The sequence below is a fragment of the Nuphar pumila genome, chromosome 2, assembly GCF_984573655.1.
Source record: "Nuphar pumila chromosome 2, dmNupPumi1.hap1.1, whole genome shotgun sequence".
Lineage (NCBI taxonomy): Eukaryota > Viridiplantae > Streptophyta > Magnoliopsida > Nymphaeales > Nymphaeaceae > Nuphar > Nuphar pumila.
The window spans coordinates 15,049,202-15,070,482 of NC_143250.1; the positions used below are offsets into that span (position 1 = coordinate 15,049,202).

Below are 21,281 nucleotides of genomic sequence, written 5' to 3' on the forward strand. Positions count from 1 at the left end.
GCTGGGGTCCAGCCTGCTGTAGAGAGCAGTGTTGTCAGTATCGGGTATCGGCGATACGTATCATATCGCCAGAAAATGATATGATACTGACCTGAATCATATATTTTTAATAGTATTTTAATGTAAAAAATAATACAGGTCACGTGTAAAAATGTAAAAAAAATTGGCCGATAGCTGGTTGAGATTAAATGTAAAAAATAGCTTACAATTATTTTTTAGATATCATTTAAATACTTTTCAATGGTTTTAATATGCGTCACGTTATGATTAACAAGTAATATTTTTTAATTATTTTTTGGCCGATTCAGAACAATTCACTTGAGAATCTGTATTAGGAAACAATACAGGTGTGATTCTGATACTGACAACATTGGTAGAGAGTGGAAACACTAGCAAGGCCCTCAGCTAGCCAATGATTGCTGGTGTCATATAGCCGAGCAGGTTGTATGTTACCCCCCTAAACACGGGCCGCGTGTTCAGGGGTCCGAATCGACTGGTTGTGTATGAAGGAAGGAATATTGCAAAACCCAAGATCTTCCTCCATACATGAATGAGTGCCACGTGGCACTCATTCGGACCCCTGAACACGCGGCCCCGTGTTCAGGGGGAACATACACCACCCTCTCATCATATAGGGGTAACAGTGGACCACCCCCACCCTGTTTCAAAATCTGAACTTTCATCCCTGCCTTCCTTCTCTCATGGGGGTGGATTTTAACCTCCGCCCCCACCTTTATCCCCGTTTCATGTCCTCCATCCCCGATCCAAACAGGGGTGAGGCAAGGCAGGGCTCCGTTTTCTCTCGATTTATAGTCATCCCTTAAAGGATTGGAGACAGAGCAAGATGGGGTGGGGGCAGAGAAAAGCATAAGTCCATCCCTGCATGAGGATAGATTTTAACCTTCATCCCCGTTTCATGCCCTTCATCGCCGATCCAAACGGGGTGAGGTGAGGCAGGGCCCGGTTTTCTCCTGGTCCACTGCCATCCCTAGTGCCATATGGCTCACCAGATGTGAGAACATCTCAACCCCCCCCCCCCCCCCCCCCCCCAACAATGGTTGAGGGTTCAAATTAAAATATTAAGAACTTGAGAGAAAAGAGAAGAATAAAAGAGACACATTCAATCAGAAAAAATTCAAATTTTCTTAAAATTATAACCACCATAATCACACTCATTGCATTGGTATTGACACTGTAAGTATAGGCTCCTATTTATAATGTAGGGATCCTGCATTAGGTAAAAATCAATAAACGATATGTTCTTCTCTAATGAGAAGAGAATCACATAGCTCCATTAACTCCTACAAAACAGTGGACTATTTTCTACTCTATCAACTCTTATAATGATTCAACAACCATTAGAAACAAAAATGCCAACCAACAGGGCTCCGTGTGGTTGGTAGGAGCTGTCAGTGCATGTCTCATTGTGCCGAGACGTTACAGTTTCAAACCCCATTGGTATGACTGAACAATAACTGGTAGGGGTCTGCCTAACCCCAGCTTGCCTTTACATAAAAAAACCAAAAATTCTGATTCAAACTAAGTAAAAAATAAACATGGTCAAAGACTCAGTCAACACAACTTTAACACTACCCTTTAGTGTTGACTCTAAAACCGCAATCCCAAGTTGACCACGCAACTTCTCAAACTGAGCCACAACAAATGACTTTGTCAAGATATCAGCAACCTGGTTAGCTGAAGAAACTGGAATCAAATCAACATCTTCTGCAACTACCTGTTCTCTGATAAAGTGATGCTCAATCTTAATGTGTTTTATTTTTGCATGAAACACGCGATTATATGCAAGCAGAATAGCACTCTTATTATAACATCTAAGCAAGATGGGATAATTTGTTTTCTATCCGAGATCACCAAGAAGACATATAAGCCATGTCAAATCATTTATTGTCATAGTCACTAATCTATATTCAGCTTCTGTAAAAGAAAGTGCAATTCTAGGTTGCTTCTTACTGCACCATGAGACAACACTGAACGAAGGCTAAAATAATCTCTCTCTCTCTCTCTCTCTCTATATATATATATATATATATATATATATATATATATATATATATATATATATATATATATATATATATATGAAGTTTGCTAACTTGGGAGAAGAAACATCAGTATATATAATACCATAATCACAAGTGTTGGAGATATACCAGATCCTCTAAATACATTCAAATGAGGTCTCCCTAGATTTTGCATAACCTGACCCATAATCTCAACTGCATAAAACAAATTACTTTTTATATAATATATATTATTTATTTTTTTTATAAAATCTTTTGTTTTCAAAGGTAGAATTTTGGTACTATAAATATATTCCATTCAAAGGATAACTTTTTTTGTGAATAAACAATGGTGAATACATCTATGAATTAGGATTAAGCAAAAAACACATTAAATTATATTTCTTAGAAGTGTTTAGAATGATTTAGGACAAATAATTTAAGAGTTACTCTTTCTCTATATATGGGAGAAATATTTGTTATAAACATTCATAAGTACAAACACTCTAGATCTTCATGGTGCAACTTCTTTTGATCTAATTGAACTTCATAGATAGATTCGGCATGTCCAAAATAGTGGGGATTGGCTTTTCAATTATGTTTTCTTAGCAAAAAAATATGATTTTATGACCCAAAAATGTATAGCAGATTGTACATTGTTGATTTTTGAAAACTTATAAAAATTGCTTAGGTGTCTTAATTGGCCGATCTATGACCCAATTCATACTAAGAAAAATCATGTCCAATATCACATTTGTAAGGTTAGTTTAATGAAAAAAAAAAATAGAAAAAATAAAAAAAGAGATAGTTGTACCTACAAACGTTTGTAGCAAGTTGGTTCATATATATATATATATATATATATATATAATGTTTTTCTTTTGAAAAATGTTTTGATGTTATATAGCCTTTCTTTTATTTTGAACATTCCTTTTCTTTTTTTCACTTAAAACTCTAAATGCAGAACTCTAATTTTCAAGGTGATAAAACCATTTTCTTTGATCGCAGTATTCATATAAAATCCTTCTTTGACTTGTTCCCTTAAAAAGGTTTATTTTCATTGATTATCAACCCTTGGTGCCAATATTGTCTACTCATACTAGCCAGTGAAGTTGAACTTGAAATCATATTCGAACTCAACATAAAGCAGGTCAACAAAATCAAACCAAGCCCAAGCTTGGTAGGCTAGGCTCTAGGCGAGCTCGAACTCAACTTGAACTCATATTTTCTAATGGACCAGGCCTAAACAACCTAAAAATTTTATTTGGTTCAACTTGTTTGCAACCCTTTACAAATACATACTCCAATCAGTTATTTTCTGATACGAATGATACGATTCCTTTTACACGTGTCGGCACTAGCCACGTTTCTAACTTCTCTGGCTTATTTTCAGCGCATTAAAGGAAAATGATTGTATGTCTAGGTGTGTTTGTTTTTTTCGTAAGAATAATTTCTTTCATCCAAATCCTTCTCAATGAGAAAAAAGATTCTCATCACCTCTGTTCCCTCACGCCAAAGCTTTCTTCATCCAAATGAGATAAACATTCTCATGGGCTCCATTTCCTCACGACAAATCAATTGTAAGAGAAAGGCAAAAGAGAGTTGTTTTCTCAATTGGACATGATTTCAGATCTCATTTAATTAGGAATCGACTTTGCCAGGGCAAACCACAATGTTAAATTCGTAACAAGCATTTGAAGTGTTTTTTTTTCACCTTTCTTATTTTTTCTTGTTTACAAAAATTACCTATAAATTTTCCTTAATCCCCTTACTTTTCCTTATATTTAGAGGTGTCGGGTTTACCCGCACCAAACCTTATAGGGTCAGGTTATGGTGAGAAACAAGAAAACCTGATTAAGACCTGTGTCCGGACCTGAATGACCGATCATAGTAACAAATATCACGAGATTTATGAAAATCTCACTATAATATCGCGAGAAATTGCCTGAAAGTTTAAAACAACAATTTCTCGTGAGATTTTCAAAATATCATGAGATTTATGAAAAAAATATAAATACCGTGATTTAAATGCCATATTTACATTTTAAACAGCTATTTATCATGAAAAAATCATGTATTTTTATTTTTAAATAAATTTTATTAATATTTTTTTATAAAAAATAATTTTTATATTTTTAATTTGTTTTTTTATTACCGAGATTTTGCTGAAAAAATGTGAGATTTATGATCTTTTTTTCAAGTTTTTGTGAGTTTTTGAAAAACGAGAAATTGCCGATAAAAAAGCTTGTCACTATGGGACTGATTAATAAATGGACCCAGGTATAGTTTGTAAAATGTTATACCAGACCCGAGTTCTGATTAAGACCTGCAATTTTTCCATGTAAAAATGATAAAAAATATTACTTTACCAGCTCTGGTTTATGTAGTTCTTGTAGGCTCTGGGTATGGTTTCTCTTATAGTAAACCCGATTAAAGTCAGGTCTGGACCCGATACCATACCTGAAAATCTGATACAGGTCTGGTTTCACCTGTTAACACCCCTGCTTATACTACATGGCTAAGATTTTTTTTTTTTGCCTTGAACAGTGCATTTTTCTAAAAGGGAATGAGAGAGATACTCCAAAATAAAAAATTTCATTTTAAGGGCCAACATTTAGTCTCTAATTCAAATACGCGCTTCACATTTCTAAAATTCTAAATATGAGCCAAACCTTTTCTCCAAATAATCAAATAAGGAGCTCAGATCAACATCTATCATCTTAGCAAATATGATTCCTTTTTTCAATTTTCAATCTTTTTAATTTTCTATACTATGTTATTATCCTTTGAAAATTGAAAAATATATAGGCATTCATCCTTATTAAAAAAAAAAGTAAACAATTGGAAGTTTTAACCATAAAGGTTATTACTGCAATCCCAGTTGTGATTTAGTTTTGAGTTAAGTACAATAATAAATTCGAGTAAGAATGTGAACGGGTTGGACTCCGTTTTTATTTAAGCATTACTGAGACCAACTTAATTGGATCTACCTTAATTGGCTTATGAGTTGAAGTCACTAAAACTGAATCCGAGTCGGATTGTCTAAATAAGAACTCCTAATCCGAATGAACTCTTGTTATTAGGAAAGTCCTTATTTTTCTAACTTGTTGCCCATTTATTGAAATGCTGAAAATAGTAACAGAGTTTATTGTTTTGTTAGTATTGATGTTGGTTTTCAAAAATGCTATTAAACTTCTTCATTACTTTAACAACACTTCTCAATTATTAATGGTGGTATTTTGAATGACTATTTTTGGAAAGTGAGATTTCATGCATCTACTAGCATTTATTGGATTGCTTTGTAAAATCGGATCCAACTTCGAATCCGATTTCGTTATACCGAAATCCAACCGGTTTAGTAATCGGATGCAACTTACCTTACCAAATCTGATTAAACGGATTCGGGCCGATCGTATATCTGACCCAAACCGCAACTGTTGGCATCCCCTAATGCAGGTCTTTGTTTAGCAATTTACGAGAAAATAGTGCCAATTTCTGGAATTTCAGAAATGTGAGACCCATAACTGAAATTAGGGGAAAATGGGATTTTCTTAAATGAGAGAGGAGAGAGATTGTGCTCCAACATAAATACGACGACCAATTGAAAAAAAATTGGCGTTCCCTTGTTTACTCGGAGAGAGAGAGAGAGAGAGAGAGAGATGCAGATCTTTGTGAAGACCCTGACGGGGAAGACGATCACTTTGGAGGTCGAGAGCAGCGATACCATCGAAAACGTCAAGGCCAAGATTCAGGTTCTGTGGAGACACTAGAGATCACGCCTTCCTCTCTTTTTCTCTCTCTGCGAGCCCTTTCTTCCTTTCTTTTTTCTTCTTTTCATTTTGTTGGGCGTTTTTGGTTTGTTGGTATGGTTTTCCGAGGGATCTGTATCAGGAGAAGGAGGAGAAACCGGTGCTTGGAGTATGAAATTTGGTTTTTCTTTTTCTTCTTTTTTCGGACTACCATTTTGCTGAGTGGTAGCGACATACCCATCTATTGATTTTTTTCTTTACTCTCTCTCTCTCTCTCTCTCTCTTGATGGAAAGGGCTCCTATTTTTGGCTCTTAATTTAGGTTTTAGTTTTTGTGAGCTTGCTTTTAGAACTGAAAAAGGGGTCACAAATCCATCTTTTAGCTCTCCTTTGAAGGAATATGCTGTTTTTGGATTGCAATTTTTTCATGGATGAAGAAGTTGACGTTTTGGCCTTTGTGGGGCTCGGCTGATTTTCTGAGTTTCATCTTTTCGGTCTGATTTCTAAGGCAGAAAGATTTGCTTTATGAAGAACTAATGAGTTCCTCTCTGTTGATTTTTTTTGTTTTTCAATGGGTTCTTTTGGTCCTATTCCCTCTTTTCAATGTTCCTTCCATTGTTTTCTTCTATTGGTTTTGTGGGTGATAGTCTAAATAGAGAATACGGGTGTTATGTTTTCTGCAGGATAAAGAGGGCATTCCTCCGGATCAGCAGAGGCTAATATTTGCCGGGAAGCAGTTGGAAGATGGGAGGACTCTTGCAGATTACAACATCCAGAAGGAGTCCACCCTTCACTTGGTTTTGAGGCTTAGGGGTGGAACCATGATCAAGGTGAAGACACTTACTGGGAAAGAAATCGAGATTGATATCGAGCCAACCGATACCATTGACAGGATCAAGGAGCGTGTGGAAGAGAAGGAAGGCATCCCGCCTGTACAACAGAGGTGTGGTCTCTGTGTTTTTCACTAATTGCGGATGGGTTTGTCTGATCGCTTAGTTTAGAAATAATTATGTGTTTTCTTGGTTGAGCATTTGCATGCAAGTTTTTGTTTTTAGTGTCCGTCTGATTTATCGTCTTGTTATTTGGTTTCACATTGTTTAGCTATTCTGGAATCTGAATTTCTCTTGTCAACCTTTAATTGGTTTGCTTGGTTATTTATATCTTAAATTGATAGACTTCATTTGGTTATCTGTTCGGCTAATTTTCCTAACTGATGTTTCTCTTTTTTTTTCCATCTTCTTCGATTGTCAAGCTGGGTGACTGTCCCTAGTTGGGTTCAAACTTTGCACACGTTGGCTACTATAATGCAACTTTTAATAATCCAGCTATCATTGTAATCCGCTGTTATCTGTGCATTTGATTGTTCCCTTTCTATTTTTTATGTGGTAGCTGTGACCACCTTCCCTCTTTTATAACTGGTTCATATGATCTGTTTCTCAGTTCTATCTATTTTTGTGTGTTGGTTGTAGTGGTGGCATTTCATCTCATCCTCGCTGTAATATGTATGGTGCCGCTTGTGGGGACACAATCGAGTTCTGTCCTGAAATACCTATTAGTGTACATGCTTTATTAAAGACGGATAATGTTAACTTTTTCATCTAATTTTCTATTTATATTTTCTTTTTGTAATTTGTTGTAGATGGCTTATTGGCTATGCCACATAGGTGCGGTGCGGGTGCAGGTACGGGTGTGGATGCAGCGATGTGGCACTTTAAAAAACCTTGGGTGCGAGGAAGATATATATATATATATATATATATATATATATATATATATATATATATATATATATATATATATATATATATATATATATATATATATATATATAAACAGTTTTAAGTTAACACTACGTGTATTTGTGTGCATTTATATATGTATATATATAATATAGATAAAAATAGACTTGATTAGGGTTAACTAAATCTACTTTTGGATAGAAATGGACCTCAATGTGGTTGACTTCACCTAACACAAAGGAAGTTGTGTCCAAGTGTCACACCCACTTGGGTGTGGGTGCGACGCGGGTGCGGTGCCCTGTTAGAAGAGTCCGTGTGACATAGCTTATTGGATTAGAAAGTTTTGTTGTTTGGGAAATTTTAACATTAACCTTCTTTCAGTTTTATTTCTTGACATGTGCACATATGTGTGTGTGTGTGTGTGTGTGTGTGTGTGTGTGTGTGTGTGTGTGTGACAAACCAAGGATCTCAGTTGACCTGCAACTCATGACTTGGCAAGTCAACTCAGATGACTCAGGAGTTTTTGTTTTTAATATATTTAAAAGTAAAAATTTTCAGGAAATAAAAAATTTAAAATATTCAAAAAGTTATGAACATGTAAAAAGGAAATATAATTAACATGAAAAATTAGAAGTCGCATATCATGTCTTTTTTAGTGCTTACTTTGATAACCAAGTATATCTATGAATACCAAATCAAGTACAAGTATGCCAATTAGATGCATGTGAAAAAAGTGTAGAATGGTGTAAAATAAAAAGGTATTTGATTTACAAATTTAATCACATGGGACTTGGAGATATTCAATTAATTGCATCTACCGTTAGAATGCAACACATAGGGAGAACTCAACACATTAATTATTAGGATTTAAGAAACAGTGAAGATGAATAAGGCAACTTAAACAATGTCCTCTTTCCTTATCAAATCGAACTTCTAAAAAACAAAACAGGGAAATGTGCCCAACTTGAGCAGTTCTTAATAAGTTCGTCTAACCCAGATGAGTTGACCAGTTACACTAAGCCCCAACCAAGGTTACCAAACTAGGAAACGAAAGTAAAAAAAAATATAGGAAGCGGAAGTGGGAAGCGAAGCATTTTAAAATTTATAGGAAGCGAGAAGTGAAGAATCGATTTGAAAGTAAAATGAGAATAAAAAAGAAAGTGATATGAGAATTGAATGGGAAGCAAATAAAAACTAAAATAAAAATGATTATTATTGAATCTCATGATTTTTTTGGAGTAAGAATTATATTTTTTTCCAAACCAAAAATGATGATGACCAATTTAGAGAGGGCACATGGGAAGTGAGTGGAAAGCGTGAGACGAAGCACATAGAAAACATGAAAAGAAGTGCGAGACGACATATAGGAAGCATGGACGAAGCGTGTGGGAAGCATAGGAGAAGCGAAATTCCTATCAATTTTAAAAAGGAGTATCGTGCTTCCGAAGTGAGTTTCTAAAAGTGCGCTTCTCACCTATCTATGAAGCTTCTGATAACTCTGGTCCAGAGTTACCAGAAGCGCCTAGGTAAAAGGGGAAGCGCGAAACGTCGCACTTCCGAAGCGTGCGGGGAAGCACCACTTTTAAATGGGAAGCGCGCTTCCCTTTAATGGGAAGCGCGTTTCCCATCGCGCTTCCCCCACACTTCCCCAATTTTTTTCATTTTTTTATTATTTTTTTTTTGTATTTTTATTTTTTTCGCTTCCTAGGTCGCTTCCGAGATGATTCCCTACTCGCTCCTAAGTGGTCCCACGCTTCCCGCTTCCTAAAATTTTGAAAGTGCCTCGTTTCCCGCTTCCTCAAATGGCAACCAGTCTGGTCCCAACCGAGTTTTTAAAATTTTTTATTTTATCTCCGATCGAAAATCATTTGGGGCCCTGTTCGAACTGAGTAACCATGTCATTGGTGTGATTTGGTGACTTTGCCAACCATGATCATGTGTGTGACATAATTTGTTCTCTTAACTTGCTGCTACCATGGTGAAATGTATTGCAGCAGGTTCATGTCATCATACAAGAGAATGTGGATTCATATCTCCAGAGTTTTTGTTACATAGACACTTTGTTTGTTTCCTACTGGAAAGTGAAATGTTTTTCGGCAGGATCATGTCATTATATAAGGGGATGTGTACTGTGCTTCTGTACTGTCTGTAGCAGCTCTCTCCAGTATTTTTGTTACATGGTGATGCAGACTACGTACACCTGATCTGAGAGCTGTTCGAGTGTGAATCAGGAATATAGGGTCCAAATGAGTTTCATGTCTTATTGCAAAGATATTCTGTTGTTGTCAAATTTTTTTCTTTCCTTTGATTCAGTTTAATGTAGATTAATTTTGTAATTTACTTGCTGTGTTTTTTATTTTTTGGATAAATGGTAAGAAGGAACTTGGTATGGTTCATTCCATTTTGGTATGCTACTAGCTTTGTCCTTCCTGAAGACTTGAGGGGACCTTATGCTACTATCTTTGTCCTTGAAGACGCGAGGGGACCTTACTGATTTTGTGCTTGGTTAATTCAGGGCCAAACAGCTACACGATCATGCCCTATATTCTCACCTATATAAATTAAAAGTGTAATTGCACTTTATATTGGCATAATCTTTTGTTTCATCTTTGCTGAGGTTGCAAACAATACATAATGTCTCTTTTAAGTTTTGATGCTATAATAAATGAAGTAGAACAAATCTTTTTGTTCCTTTTCCAAAGGAACAATGTCCCTTCTTTATGATCAACCTTTCATCTGTGATCTTCCTCCGCAGTTCAATACAAGACAGGTAGAAACAAAACCTAGTGATAAATTCCATTGGAAGTATCCAATGACCATATTCTTCTCAAATTTTATCATTGCTCAACTTGAAAATTAGAGGGTTGGGAGACTTGATGCTTTCAATCTTGGTTATATGTTAAAAGTTTTTATTTTTTTTATATTCATGTTCTATTTTCCCTGGTCTAAGTAATTAATTTAATTGTTATATTAAAATTTTCCATTTTTGGAAGGAAAATTTTCTTTGCTGCTTAAAAAGAAAAAACGTGCACTTTCAAGAGATTCAGTAACATTGCAAGTTGTAATTTTTATTGCATTTCGTGATTGATTGAAGGTTGCGACTTGCACCACACTTTTCATCTTGTTCAGTTTGGAAGTGATGGCAGGTCAGGTGATATTGTATATAACCAATCATCAGTTATATTCAATCTCACTTCCCAACTCATTTGGCAACTGTGAGGTTGGTGTCCCCCTGCATCTTCATCATCAAGTGAGATGTGCGGTTGGGATTGAATGTAATTGACAAATGGGTTATATACAATATGAACTGATCTGCTCTCCTTGGAAGTAAGTCACAACCATAGTATGTGCTTGTTGTGCGTTATTTAGTATTTCAACATGATTTAATTGGCATCATATGGTTGTATGGTGGATTATGGTACAGTTGCACAGATTGCACTGACATTATCTCAAAGTGTAAACCTTGTCAATCAATGCTTGTAACTGGCATTTGCTGAGTCCTATTTGCATTTTAATGATGAGTCTACAAATGATCAAAATGCGTATGAACTTGCTTCTTTGCTTCTGTTGCATCATCAAACTTGCTGCATGCACAGGCTGATTTATGCTGGCAAACAATTGGCTGACGACAAGACGGCTCGTGAATACAACATTGAGGGTGGTTCTGTTCTTCATCTTGTGCTCGCTCTTCGTGGTGGTCGTCATGAGTAAAGATCGTCACTGCTCTATTCATACATGACAGTTAAAATATTGCAAATCCATGTACTATCTATCTTTGCATGATTTTGGTGATTTGTGTTCTACATAAACGAACATATGACTTCTGTATAATCTTTGTGAAGGCCTAAATCTTTTTATAGGCAAATGGATCCGAGGGTGCTGCCTGATGAAGGTTTCATACTGCTGTTGCACAAAAACAATCATTCATTATTGGTTTCTATTGATCTCAAATTGAAGATGCTTGTTAAGTACCTCTTGTTGTAAGGCTAGTTATTGTCAAAACCTGGCTTTTCTACAGTCAGACTAATCTTACCAGGGTTGTTAAAATGGGTTGTCATCCATGTTTCTGCAAATCGTGGTATTGGCTTTTGATCAGTAGCCTGATGGGTATGGTCATTTATTCTCTCCATTCATCCATTCTTTTCATCCGTATTCAGGTATCTCCAAGACTTCTATCAATAGATTCACAAAAAATAGAAATATGATATGGCTGGTTAGGTTGCACCATCATAACCGAACCTTCTCGGATTCGAGTCTCATGGTGGTTAAGTTTTAAATATGCCAAGAATTCTTGGTATTTTCTTGAAATAATGTTTTTAAAATTATCATCGAGATTTTCTCTTCTAGAGAATATCCCTGATTAGCAGTTATTGCGAGGTTGGAGTCAGGGACTGGCAGCTTCACATGAATGAGGTCTGTTGCTGACCTAGGATTGATAAAGAACTGGCCTGTTAAGTGGCTGAATTTTTTGGACTCCAACAAGGCTCTGTTTGGGAATTGAGAGTCCAAGGAAGTTTATGCATTCGGAAACGTGAGAGAGATCAAGATTCTAACACTATTAAAAGGTGGAAGTACATTTTCTGTTTTTAATTTAACAAGGGGGTGTGGGACCTGGGAGAGATCGATGCCCTGCTAGCCACCTCCAAGCAGTTAAAACCCTTCGACCACCGCTTTTGCTTACCAATGACCCTGTTTTTACGGCCTTAGGACTATTGAGTGTTGAATTCTTGACATCCTTCAACTTGCCATGTTTGCATAGCTCTTGTAGTCTCTAAGATGTGGTAATTACCAAATCTACTTTTAGTGCAAATAATTTTTGTCTCGGGCTAAAAGCCAAGGCTTCATGGTATGCCCCAGTGTACCCCATGGCCTTTCAAGTGCACAACAAAAATTGAAGTGATCGTTGCTCGTCAAGCATGCAAGGGCAATCTCATAATAAAAATAAAGTTAATCGTTGCTCTTCAAGCGTGTGGGTGCAATCACTTATATAAATTGAGTGAGCAGACAAAGAGAATAGAAGAATGCAAGAACTTCTGTTAACAAAGTTAACGAGTACAATGTACCCGAGGATTCTAGACAAAGTCCTTTACAAGCATTGCAAAGTGTTGAGAGGTATTTAAATCAAGAAAAAAAAAGTGAAAAACATGGTGGTTTTGAACACGCTTTTCAGCCTAAGTTGGCATCGTCCTTAGCGACAATCATGGTGATACTCCTCCACAAATTGATGGTGCTTCACATGTTAGTTGCTTTCTCTCAAGTAGCTTCACTCTTTGATAAACATTTTTATTGAACCAAGTACTTGTACACTTCACCAAGATAGTTGTTGGAGTGATTGAGAATAACTTTCAGTTCTCTGACTAGAATGTTGGTTGACGAAGACATCCATTGTGAGATAAGAGCATGCTAAGATATGCTTTGTTGTGGATCTCCTTCATCTTCATATAATGACTTTATGTTGGATATGTGGAAGACTGAATGTACTTGAAAATCTACTATCAAGTCCAATTTGTACGTCAAGTTTTCAATGCATTTTGTGATGTTGAATGAGAAATTATATTTGCCAATTAGGCCTCAGTGGTGTCTCCAAAAAATGGTTGTGTGTTTGGTAAGAACTTCACCAACACCTTATTTTTAATGCGAAACTCTGCAAGCCAATGCTTTTCATTCATCGATTTCTTCATGCGCTTCGTCGCCTTGTTCAGATATACTTTCACCATTTTGTCTGGTTCTGCCAGTTTCTAACAGACTGATATGCATAAGGCGCTTTCCCACATCCTTGAGTAACAAGAAGGTATGGAGTCTCTGATTGTTATTCCATTGCAACTTCAAACAGACTGTTGACTCGTTCTTTTAGAGGTTGTAGTATAATTGAACATCATCAATCATATCTACTCATTCTCTTTGGTTGACACTAACAAAGTGTCGAAGATACTCCTCCAATATGCTATTAATTCGCTCGGTATGCCTATTTGTCACGGGATGAAAATTGGTGCTGAAAAGCAAGTCTATCCCCATAGTGAAATATCTCACGCCAAAACTTTTCAATGAAGTGAGTATCGTAATCGCTAACAATGCTCTTTGGGATTCTCTAATATTTGATCACGTATTGCACAAACAGTTTTGCAGTGTCGGCAGCTGAGCAAGTGGTAGGGCATGTACAAAGATAACATACTTTAAAAACCTATCCACAATCGCAAGAATTGAACTGTATCATTGTGCCTTCGACAGGCTGACTATGAAGTGCATGGTGATACACTCACAGACGACTCATTACTGATAATGGCTCCAATAATCCTACTGGGTTTTGGTTGACAACCTTGTCTTGTTGACAGATCAAGTAAGTGTGCATATATGCATATACGTCATCCTGCATTTGCGACTAGTAGACCACACACTCCAACTTCGAAAAGACACGAGCCTTACTTAACCGATTCAACAAGTCCACAATCAAAAGAAGCAAATGCTTGTTATTCACAGTCATTTTGTTTAATACTCGATAGTCTACACCCAAATGCTTTGACCCACCGTGCTTTTTCTGAAATAACATGGGTGCTTTGAATGATCGAATAATTCTGGCTTTGAGCATGTTATCCAGTTGTTGGAGCAGTTCCTATAGTTCAAGAATCACCATACAATATAGTGTCATTGTGTGCGGTCATGCACTTGGTACTAACTCAATCTGATGGTCAACCTCACACCGTAGAGGTAATTTCTTCAATAGTTCGACGAACATTACATCATCAAATTTCTTCAACACGAGCATTAAGACCACTAGGATCTTTTTCTCTCAGTTCATCATTAGACTCGAGTGAATCTGGATGTTCTTCTTCTCTGAGTTCATCCTTGGCTTCCTAGTTTTCCTTTTTTGCGAGAAAGTGAATCTCCTTATTCTTCTCACTCGGCTTGCATATTTGTATTAATCTAGGTCTGATCTCCATCCAGCCTTGCTATCTTTGTTTTCCTTGTGTGGCACAACTTGTTCTTTTGCTTTGGTGCATGAACTGGACTCACCTGAGCTAGCTGACGTGTCTGGCTAGACTCCCTAAGGGGGCGTTTGTCCATATCACAAGAGTTGCATCCCAAGGGGTGCATTTGAGTGACGGGACAAAAGCTGCACGGTGTTTGTCCAGGATGCGCTGGTCACACCCCAGGGGTGAGACTGGTACACTCCAGGACCACTTTGTTCCTGTGTATTAAAATGCGGGACATCACCCGGGTAGGGACCAGTCTGACCCTGCTAAGTTGTGCCCCGCAATTCAAACACACCCTAGTGGGTCCAACTTATGTTATACATGCCCATAATATCTCTGTTCATGTAGTAGGGACTACTTGCTAATGTCACCAAGCTGAAGGGAGATTTTGAGTTCAAAATTATTCACATCTCTTGCTGAGAGGCTGAAGCTAGGTGGATCATGTCTTTTGGGTCTAAAAATATAGTTTTTTGAGTTGTAAATTTTTAGTGCATTATCTGCTTTTGATTTTTGAAACCCTTACAAAACATGCTTACATGTCAAACACATGATTCAAAACTAGTTTTCTACTGAACATACCTTGTAGATCACATTCATAATGTCTAATTTACAAAAATAAATAAATATCATAAAATTAAAAAATCTAAAAAATATGTATTTAATAGTTTCATGACTTTAATAGCACTACATGTGTAGAGAAATGAAAACCTACAAAATGGTCTCTTTGCTAAATGAAACATGATACTGGATTTCAGTGTTTTTTTCAAAATTCTGACTCCATAGACATGTTCAACATGATTTTTTTACTAGAAATCGATACTTGGATCATGCATTTTGGATGAAAAAAAAATGGTATTTGAAGCCTAAAAAAAATCATGAAAATTTTAGGCCGTTGATTTTTCAAACCTTAAAAAAATCTATTCGTGCATCGGAATCAAATGCTTGAAGTGATATTCGTATAAAAATAAGCATATAGACCACATCTATATGGTTATAATTCCAAAAGAAAACCCAAAAATCCAATAGCATGTTTTATTTAGCGCCATGCGCTTTTATAGGTTTCCATCTCTTATATATATACATCCATCCGTACCAAATGAGCACAATGTTGAATGAAACATGCTATTAGATTTTGGTGTTTTGTTTTTCACAATTCCATCCCCATAGATGTGTTTAGCATGACTGATTTACTAGAAATCGATACTTGGTCATGCATTTTGGATGAAAAAAATGGTATTTGAAGCATTAAAAATTGTAGACCATTGATTTTTTAAACCTTATAAAAACCTATCCATGCATCGGAATCAAATGTTTCAAGAATTGATTCTTATAAACACAAGCATATAGATCACATCTGTAGGGTCAGAATTTAGAAAAAAATCCTGAAAATCTAATTACATGTTTCATTTAGCACCGTGCTCATTTAGTATAGATGTAATACCCATATATATATATATATATATATATAATCCAACTAGTCAGCCATGCACATAGGACTTGTAAATGAGATGAATTAATGGAATAGAGGGTGGTCAAGCGGCTAGCTTTTGCGTCGAGTCAAGCCAAGCTCGAGCTCATGGCAGAGTGAAAATTAAAAGAGACGTACTCAAGCTCAAGCTAGCTTGTTCACAAAAAAATGCAGTTTAAAATTTTGAAATGCCATAAGTGGACTCTAAACCTCCTGATGTACTGTTTCAAAGCTGTAAGCAATAAAGTTTGTACTCTTGAACTTCTTGCAATCCCAACGCTTCAATCTATATACTCTACTAGGGGTGGCAAAACCTGACACGACCCGCCAACCCGCCTCTTAGGCGGGTTCGGGTTGGGCTTAAGCCAACCCGTTTAATAAATGGGTTGGCCGGTCGTGTCGGGTTACCCGTTTATTAAACGGGTCGGGTTCATGTTTGCCACAGCCGACCCGTTTAATAAACAGGTCGGTTCGGGTTGAGGTATGCTGACCTGCCAACCCGTCGGGTCGACCCGCCAACCCGACACTATTGCCACCCCTATACTCTACGATATAAATATGATATAAAATATATGCAAAAAATACTTATTTCTAGTTAAGAAGCCTATACGACCATAACCGAGCCGAACACTCAATATTCACGTTCGATTTGCCAAGCCTATTTTAAGAAGTTCCGATAAACTACTTACGAGCCGCGAGCAGCTTGTCTCATTTTTTCCAGCCCTACATGCATACCATTGCTTGTGCAAAAGTAAAGATTCATCATCCAGTCATGAATGGGTGGTTCTGGCTGAAATCCCTTAGCAGATCCGTCCTGCTTTCAATTTGTTTTGTGATAAATGGACATCAAGAATAGAGTACATTTTCAAGAAACCACGGAAACTGGGAAGCTGCCTGGTAGACTTTCCCACTGAAAAAATGAAGGATTTCCTGTGAGATGGTTTAGTACCCGGCCGGTTGCTTTTTGGCCAGTCCGAACTGAGACAATGAGAAGTTGAAAGTATGTAGATCATGGAGCTTAAGATGCTTCAGAAAAGGATTAAAAGCACAAGTCTAACCTGTATAACGCATGAAGCAAGATTCAGCCGTTTCTGCATTCTCCACATTTCTGCTGGATATTGCTTTCCCTTGGTAATTTTTATGAGCCATTTACACGGAGCAAATGTACAGCATGGAAAGAGAAGATCAGATTGCTGGTTGGTCCTCAGCATAGCTGCTCTAATATCAAACATCTCTGAGATGATAATCCACCTGGTCTGGTGTAAGCTTATTAAGCTCACATATCGTACTAACTGGGTCACCATCATTGAACTTTGGGCAACTTTTTTCTGTATTTATTACCCAAGAAAATTATTTAAGCATCTGATTGAGCATAAAAATGAACTGTTTGAAAGACCGAATAGATGTTTATCCAGAAAAGACATAAAAGGATAAATTTATCCAAAGATGGATTGTGTTGGCAAATTTGTGTAGGTTGCAAGTGTTTTTTGAACTTATAGAAAACCCATGGGAAACACGTTTTCCATTGAGTGCAAAAACTGTTTCCCATCATATCAGAAACCTGTTTTATTTTTCTGGATAATTGAAGGGGGCCCCCCGTTATCACTATAGGGATGGCAGTGGACCGAGGGAAAACGAGCCCCCTACCCCATTTGGACCGGAGATGGAGGACATAAAACAGGGATAGAGGCGGGGATGAAAGTTAAAATCAAAACCCGTGCGAGGATGGAGGTGAAGATGGACTTATGCTTTCCCCTGCCCCCAATCCCCGTTAGTAAAATAACTAAATTACTTTTAAGGATGGCAGTGGACTGAGGAGAAATACGACCCCGCCCCGCAACACCTTGCCTCGCCCTGCTTGAGCCGGGGATAGATGACATGAAACAAAGATAGAAATGGGGATGAAGGTTAAAATCAAAACCTGTGCGAGGATGAAGATGGAGATCGAGGACAAAATTTTGAGATAGGGCAGGGGTGGAGACCTTGTCCCCCACCTCCGCCCCGGTCGACTGCAATCCTTAATCACCACCACCACATTAGCTGGCCTCTCGAGTTGGTAAAACTCTTGAGCTCCTCAGTATAGTTTGCATTAAAAACACATTTTGTATTCATATATACGACTATATTTGCACTTTTGTTACAAATACGGCCCACAAACATACACATGTTTCCTGTTTCCCAAGACTTTTCTCGTTTCGATTTTCCTTTCTGGTAAACCTTGGGAAAGACAGAAGCTAAAAGGAAACTGGTTTAAAAAACTAATAGAGACTACAAACACATTTTATTATTATATTTGCACTTTTTAAATGTACATGGATTGGGAGGTGAAAACCTCATAAACTAGCTTGGGAAGTTGAACTTCAAAACTAACCTCACCCCATACTGCATAAATAGATACTCAGAAGAGATGGGAGAACGAAGACCAGAAACCTCAGGAAAATCTGAGGTAGGTGGGGAAGGGATAATCTTTTCGGATGAGTAAACAATATCAGCTAACAGAATGTGGAGGTTGGCGCAGCGGAAGGACCTCCGGTGACAGCAACAACAAAAAGAAAGAAAAGAAAAGTGGAAGTTGTTAGAGACTTGGAGGTTTGCTTCAAAGGCCTCTCTTTCTACAAAGTTGGTTTCTCTGTGTGTATGTATTAGAGGCTCGACCCATGAATATATATAGCCTTTGGTTTCCCTCTCTTGGCTCAACAGTCGGTTGAGAGAATCACCATGAGTTCGATGTTTTTGATAAATCAAAATAAAAATTTTGAATAAAAGGTTTGTTTTGAAAACCGACTCTACTTATCCATGAGCAGACCTACTCATGGATAAGCACAACGTGCAGCGCATGGCCACACGCACCAACAAAGAACCCATATGAAATCCGTATCCATGCACGTAAGAGAAGATAAAACATTCAAAGCAACATTCTACAAAGCATCTAAGCAGCCACAAGCAATCCCCACAACTAGGCTGTTGATCTTCTTGAAGATGCCCTCTAACGCAGAATCACTTCTCTTATTCTAGCAATGTCTGTTATCAAGTTGAGGCCTGCTTCTTGTACCTTTAGAGTGGGGACTTCAGTTGTTGATTCATCAGCAGATATAGCCTGTGTTTTTTTTATATGGAAGCAATATTGGCCCTTCATTTTTTGAGGGTCCTCTACTGTGAATGGTGCTAGTGGTGATCTGTTTCCAAAGGAACAAGCCATCATTATGAAAACGGTGAATGAAAAAATCACCACCACACCCCTGCACTACAATGCTCATCCTCCCCAAGCATCTTTTTACAGACTACATGAATAACATAAAGCAATAACTATGAAGATGAAGTCACTTCTTGCTAACCCAAAACAATGATACAATCATCTCGATGGTTGGTGAAGATCAATATCCTATCGTGGGAGATCTGGCGGTTTCACTTTCCTTATTTCTCTTTTTGCTTTCTGGCATGTTTATCCCTTTACTTACTTTCCCTATCTCTGTGGGACTGTTATTATAAATACCTCCTCCTGTTGTACTCAAAAGCAAGAGAGAATAAAAGATGTATGATCTTCCTCCGTGGATGTAGGCTACACTGGTCGAACCACGTAAACCGTGTGTCTCTTCTTCAGTGTTTTTGATCTCTTCATGGTATCAGAGCCAGGTTCATTTCCTAAGCAAGGCTGATCGTCACGGGTGCTGAAGGTCATGACGGATCACCAAGATCACTCCATTGATGAAAACGCTGGACGGATCTCTCATGGTGAAGGATCTACCACCAAAGTCGTGGTTCACGAACAAGGTAATCCGAGTCTCAAGATCACCAATACTCTTTTAAATGGATTTAATTACCTTGCTTGGTCTAAAGCTGCTACTCTCTTCTTGAGTGGAAAATCCAAACTTGGTCTGATCAATGGAAGAAACCCTAGACCTCCTTTGAATGATCCTAAGTATGATGATTGGGAGTCCAACAATCATCTTGTAATGTCATGGCTCCTAAATTCTATGGAGCAAAAGATAGCAGATGGTTTCTTATTTCTTGAGACTGCTGAAGCCATATGGAATGCTGCCCGTGAACTATACAGCGAGCAATACAACATTGCTCGCATGTATCAACTTACTCAAGAGATCCGAAATCAAAAAAAGGGAACTACTCCTTTAAGCGAGTATTTGGGCACGTTGAAAGGAAAGTGGGACGAACTGGATTCCTACATTCTTTCCACCACAGATCCCTCGTAGATCAAAAAAATAAAGGAACAAGAAAGAATTTTTCAAATTCTTGCTGGTCTTGGAAATGAGTATGAACAACTCAGGAGTCAGATTCTCATGACCCAAGATCTTCCTTCTTTAAGTGTTGTCTGTTCTACTCTCATGCGGGAAGAATCTAGACGTCGAGCAATGGGAACTCATCATGAAATCGTTTTGACTGATGATGCTGGAAAAATAGACAAATCGGCTTTTATTAGTTCACGAACTAATGCTAATGAAACTGAAAATAAGTTTCAACTAATGGACCGAAAGCCACGGTGCTCTCACTGCCGTAAGGTGGGGCATACAAAAGAAAACTGCTGGTTCATTATAGGTCATCCTGGAAAGAATGGTGGTTATAATCACAAAAGGAACTTTGATCGAAATGACTACAAAGGGAAGGCGAATCAGGTCTACGCTGAAGATAGCCAAGTTACATTGGAAAAATTGGCTGAGATGATTAAATGTCTTCAAGCTCAGAAGTCGGCTGGAATGGTTGTTGAAACAACAGAGCCGGCATTTGCTAATGCAGGTATGATTCAAAAGTCTGATTGTTTTTGTAATATTCAATGGGTTGTGGACTCGGGAGCCACTCATCATATGACGAACCATGGCAATATCTGTAATAATCTTGTTTTATCCAAAAACAACAATCCGGTTATTGCCGCCAATGGTTCTCATATACCGATCGAAGGAAAAGGCACTATTCGGCTGCTTGATCATAACTTGGATGCTCTATACATGCCAAACATTTCAGAAAATCTTCTATCAGTACCCAAAATTACAAAAGATCTAAATTGTTATGCCATTTTTTCTGACTCAAATGTGGTATTTCAGGACAAGACGACTCAGAAAACGATTGGTGAAGGAAGTCTTACTAATGGACTTTATCGTTTAAATATGATTGACAGAGCTCTCTTTGCAGGAAGTAATGAAGGAAATAAGTGGCATAGAAGGATGGGTCACCCTTCTTCTCGTGTTCTAAATTTTTTGTTTCCCAATGTTCAATTCAATAATAGTCTTTGTGACATTTGTCAGCATGCAAAAATGACCAGACCCGTTTTCTCCACTTCTGAAAGTGTTAGTAAAAATGTTTTTGATCTGATTCATTCAGACG

At 37.5% G+C, this 21,281-nt stretch overlaps 1 protein-coding gene across 1 annotated transcript; it reads left to right on the plus strand.

Moving 5' to 3' along the window:
• The first annotated feature begins 5,640 nt into the window (after nucleotides 1–5,640).
• On the plus strand, nucleotides 5,641–11,474 carry LOC149844846 (ubiquitin-NEDD8-like protein RUB2). The gene is made up of 3 exons (XM_089997359.1): nucleotides 5,641–5,773; nucleotides 6,453–6,712; nucleotides 11,105–11,474. The coding sequence occupies exons 1-3, from the start codon at nucleotides 5,681–5,683 to the stop codon at nucleotides 11,217–11,219; spliced, it is 468 nt and encodes a 155-aa protein (XP_089853485.1). The 5' UTR covers nucleotides 5,641–5,680; the 3' UTR covers nucleotides 11,220–11,474.
• Nucleotides 11,475–21,281: the final 9,807 nt, after the last annotated feature.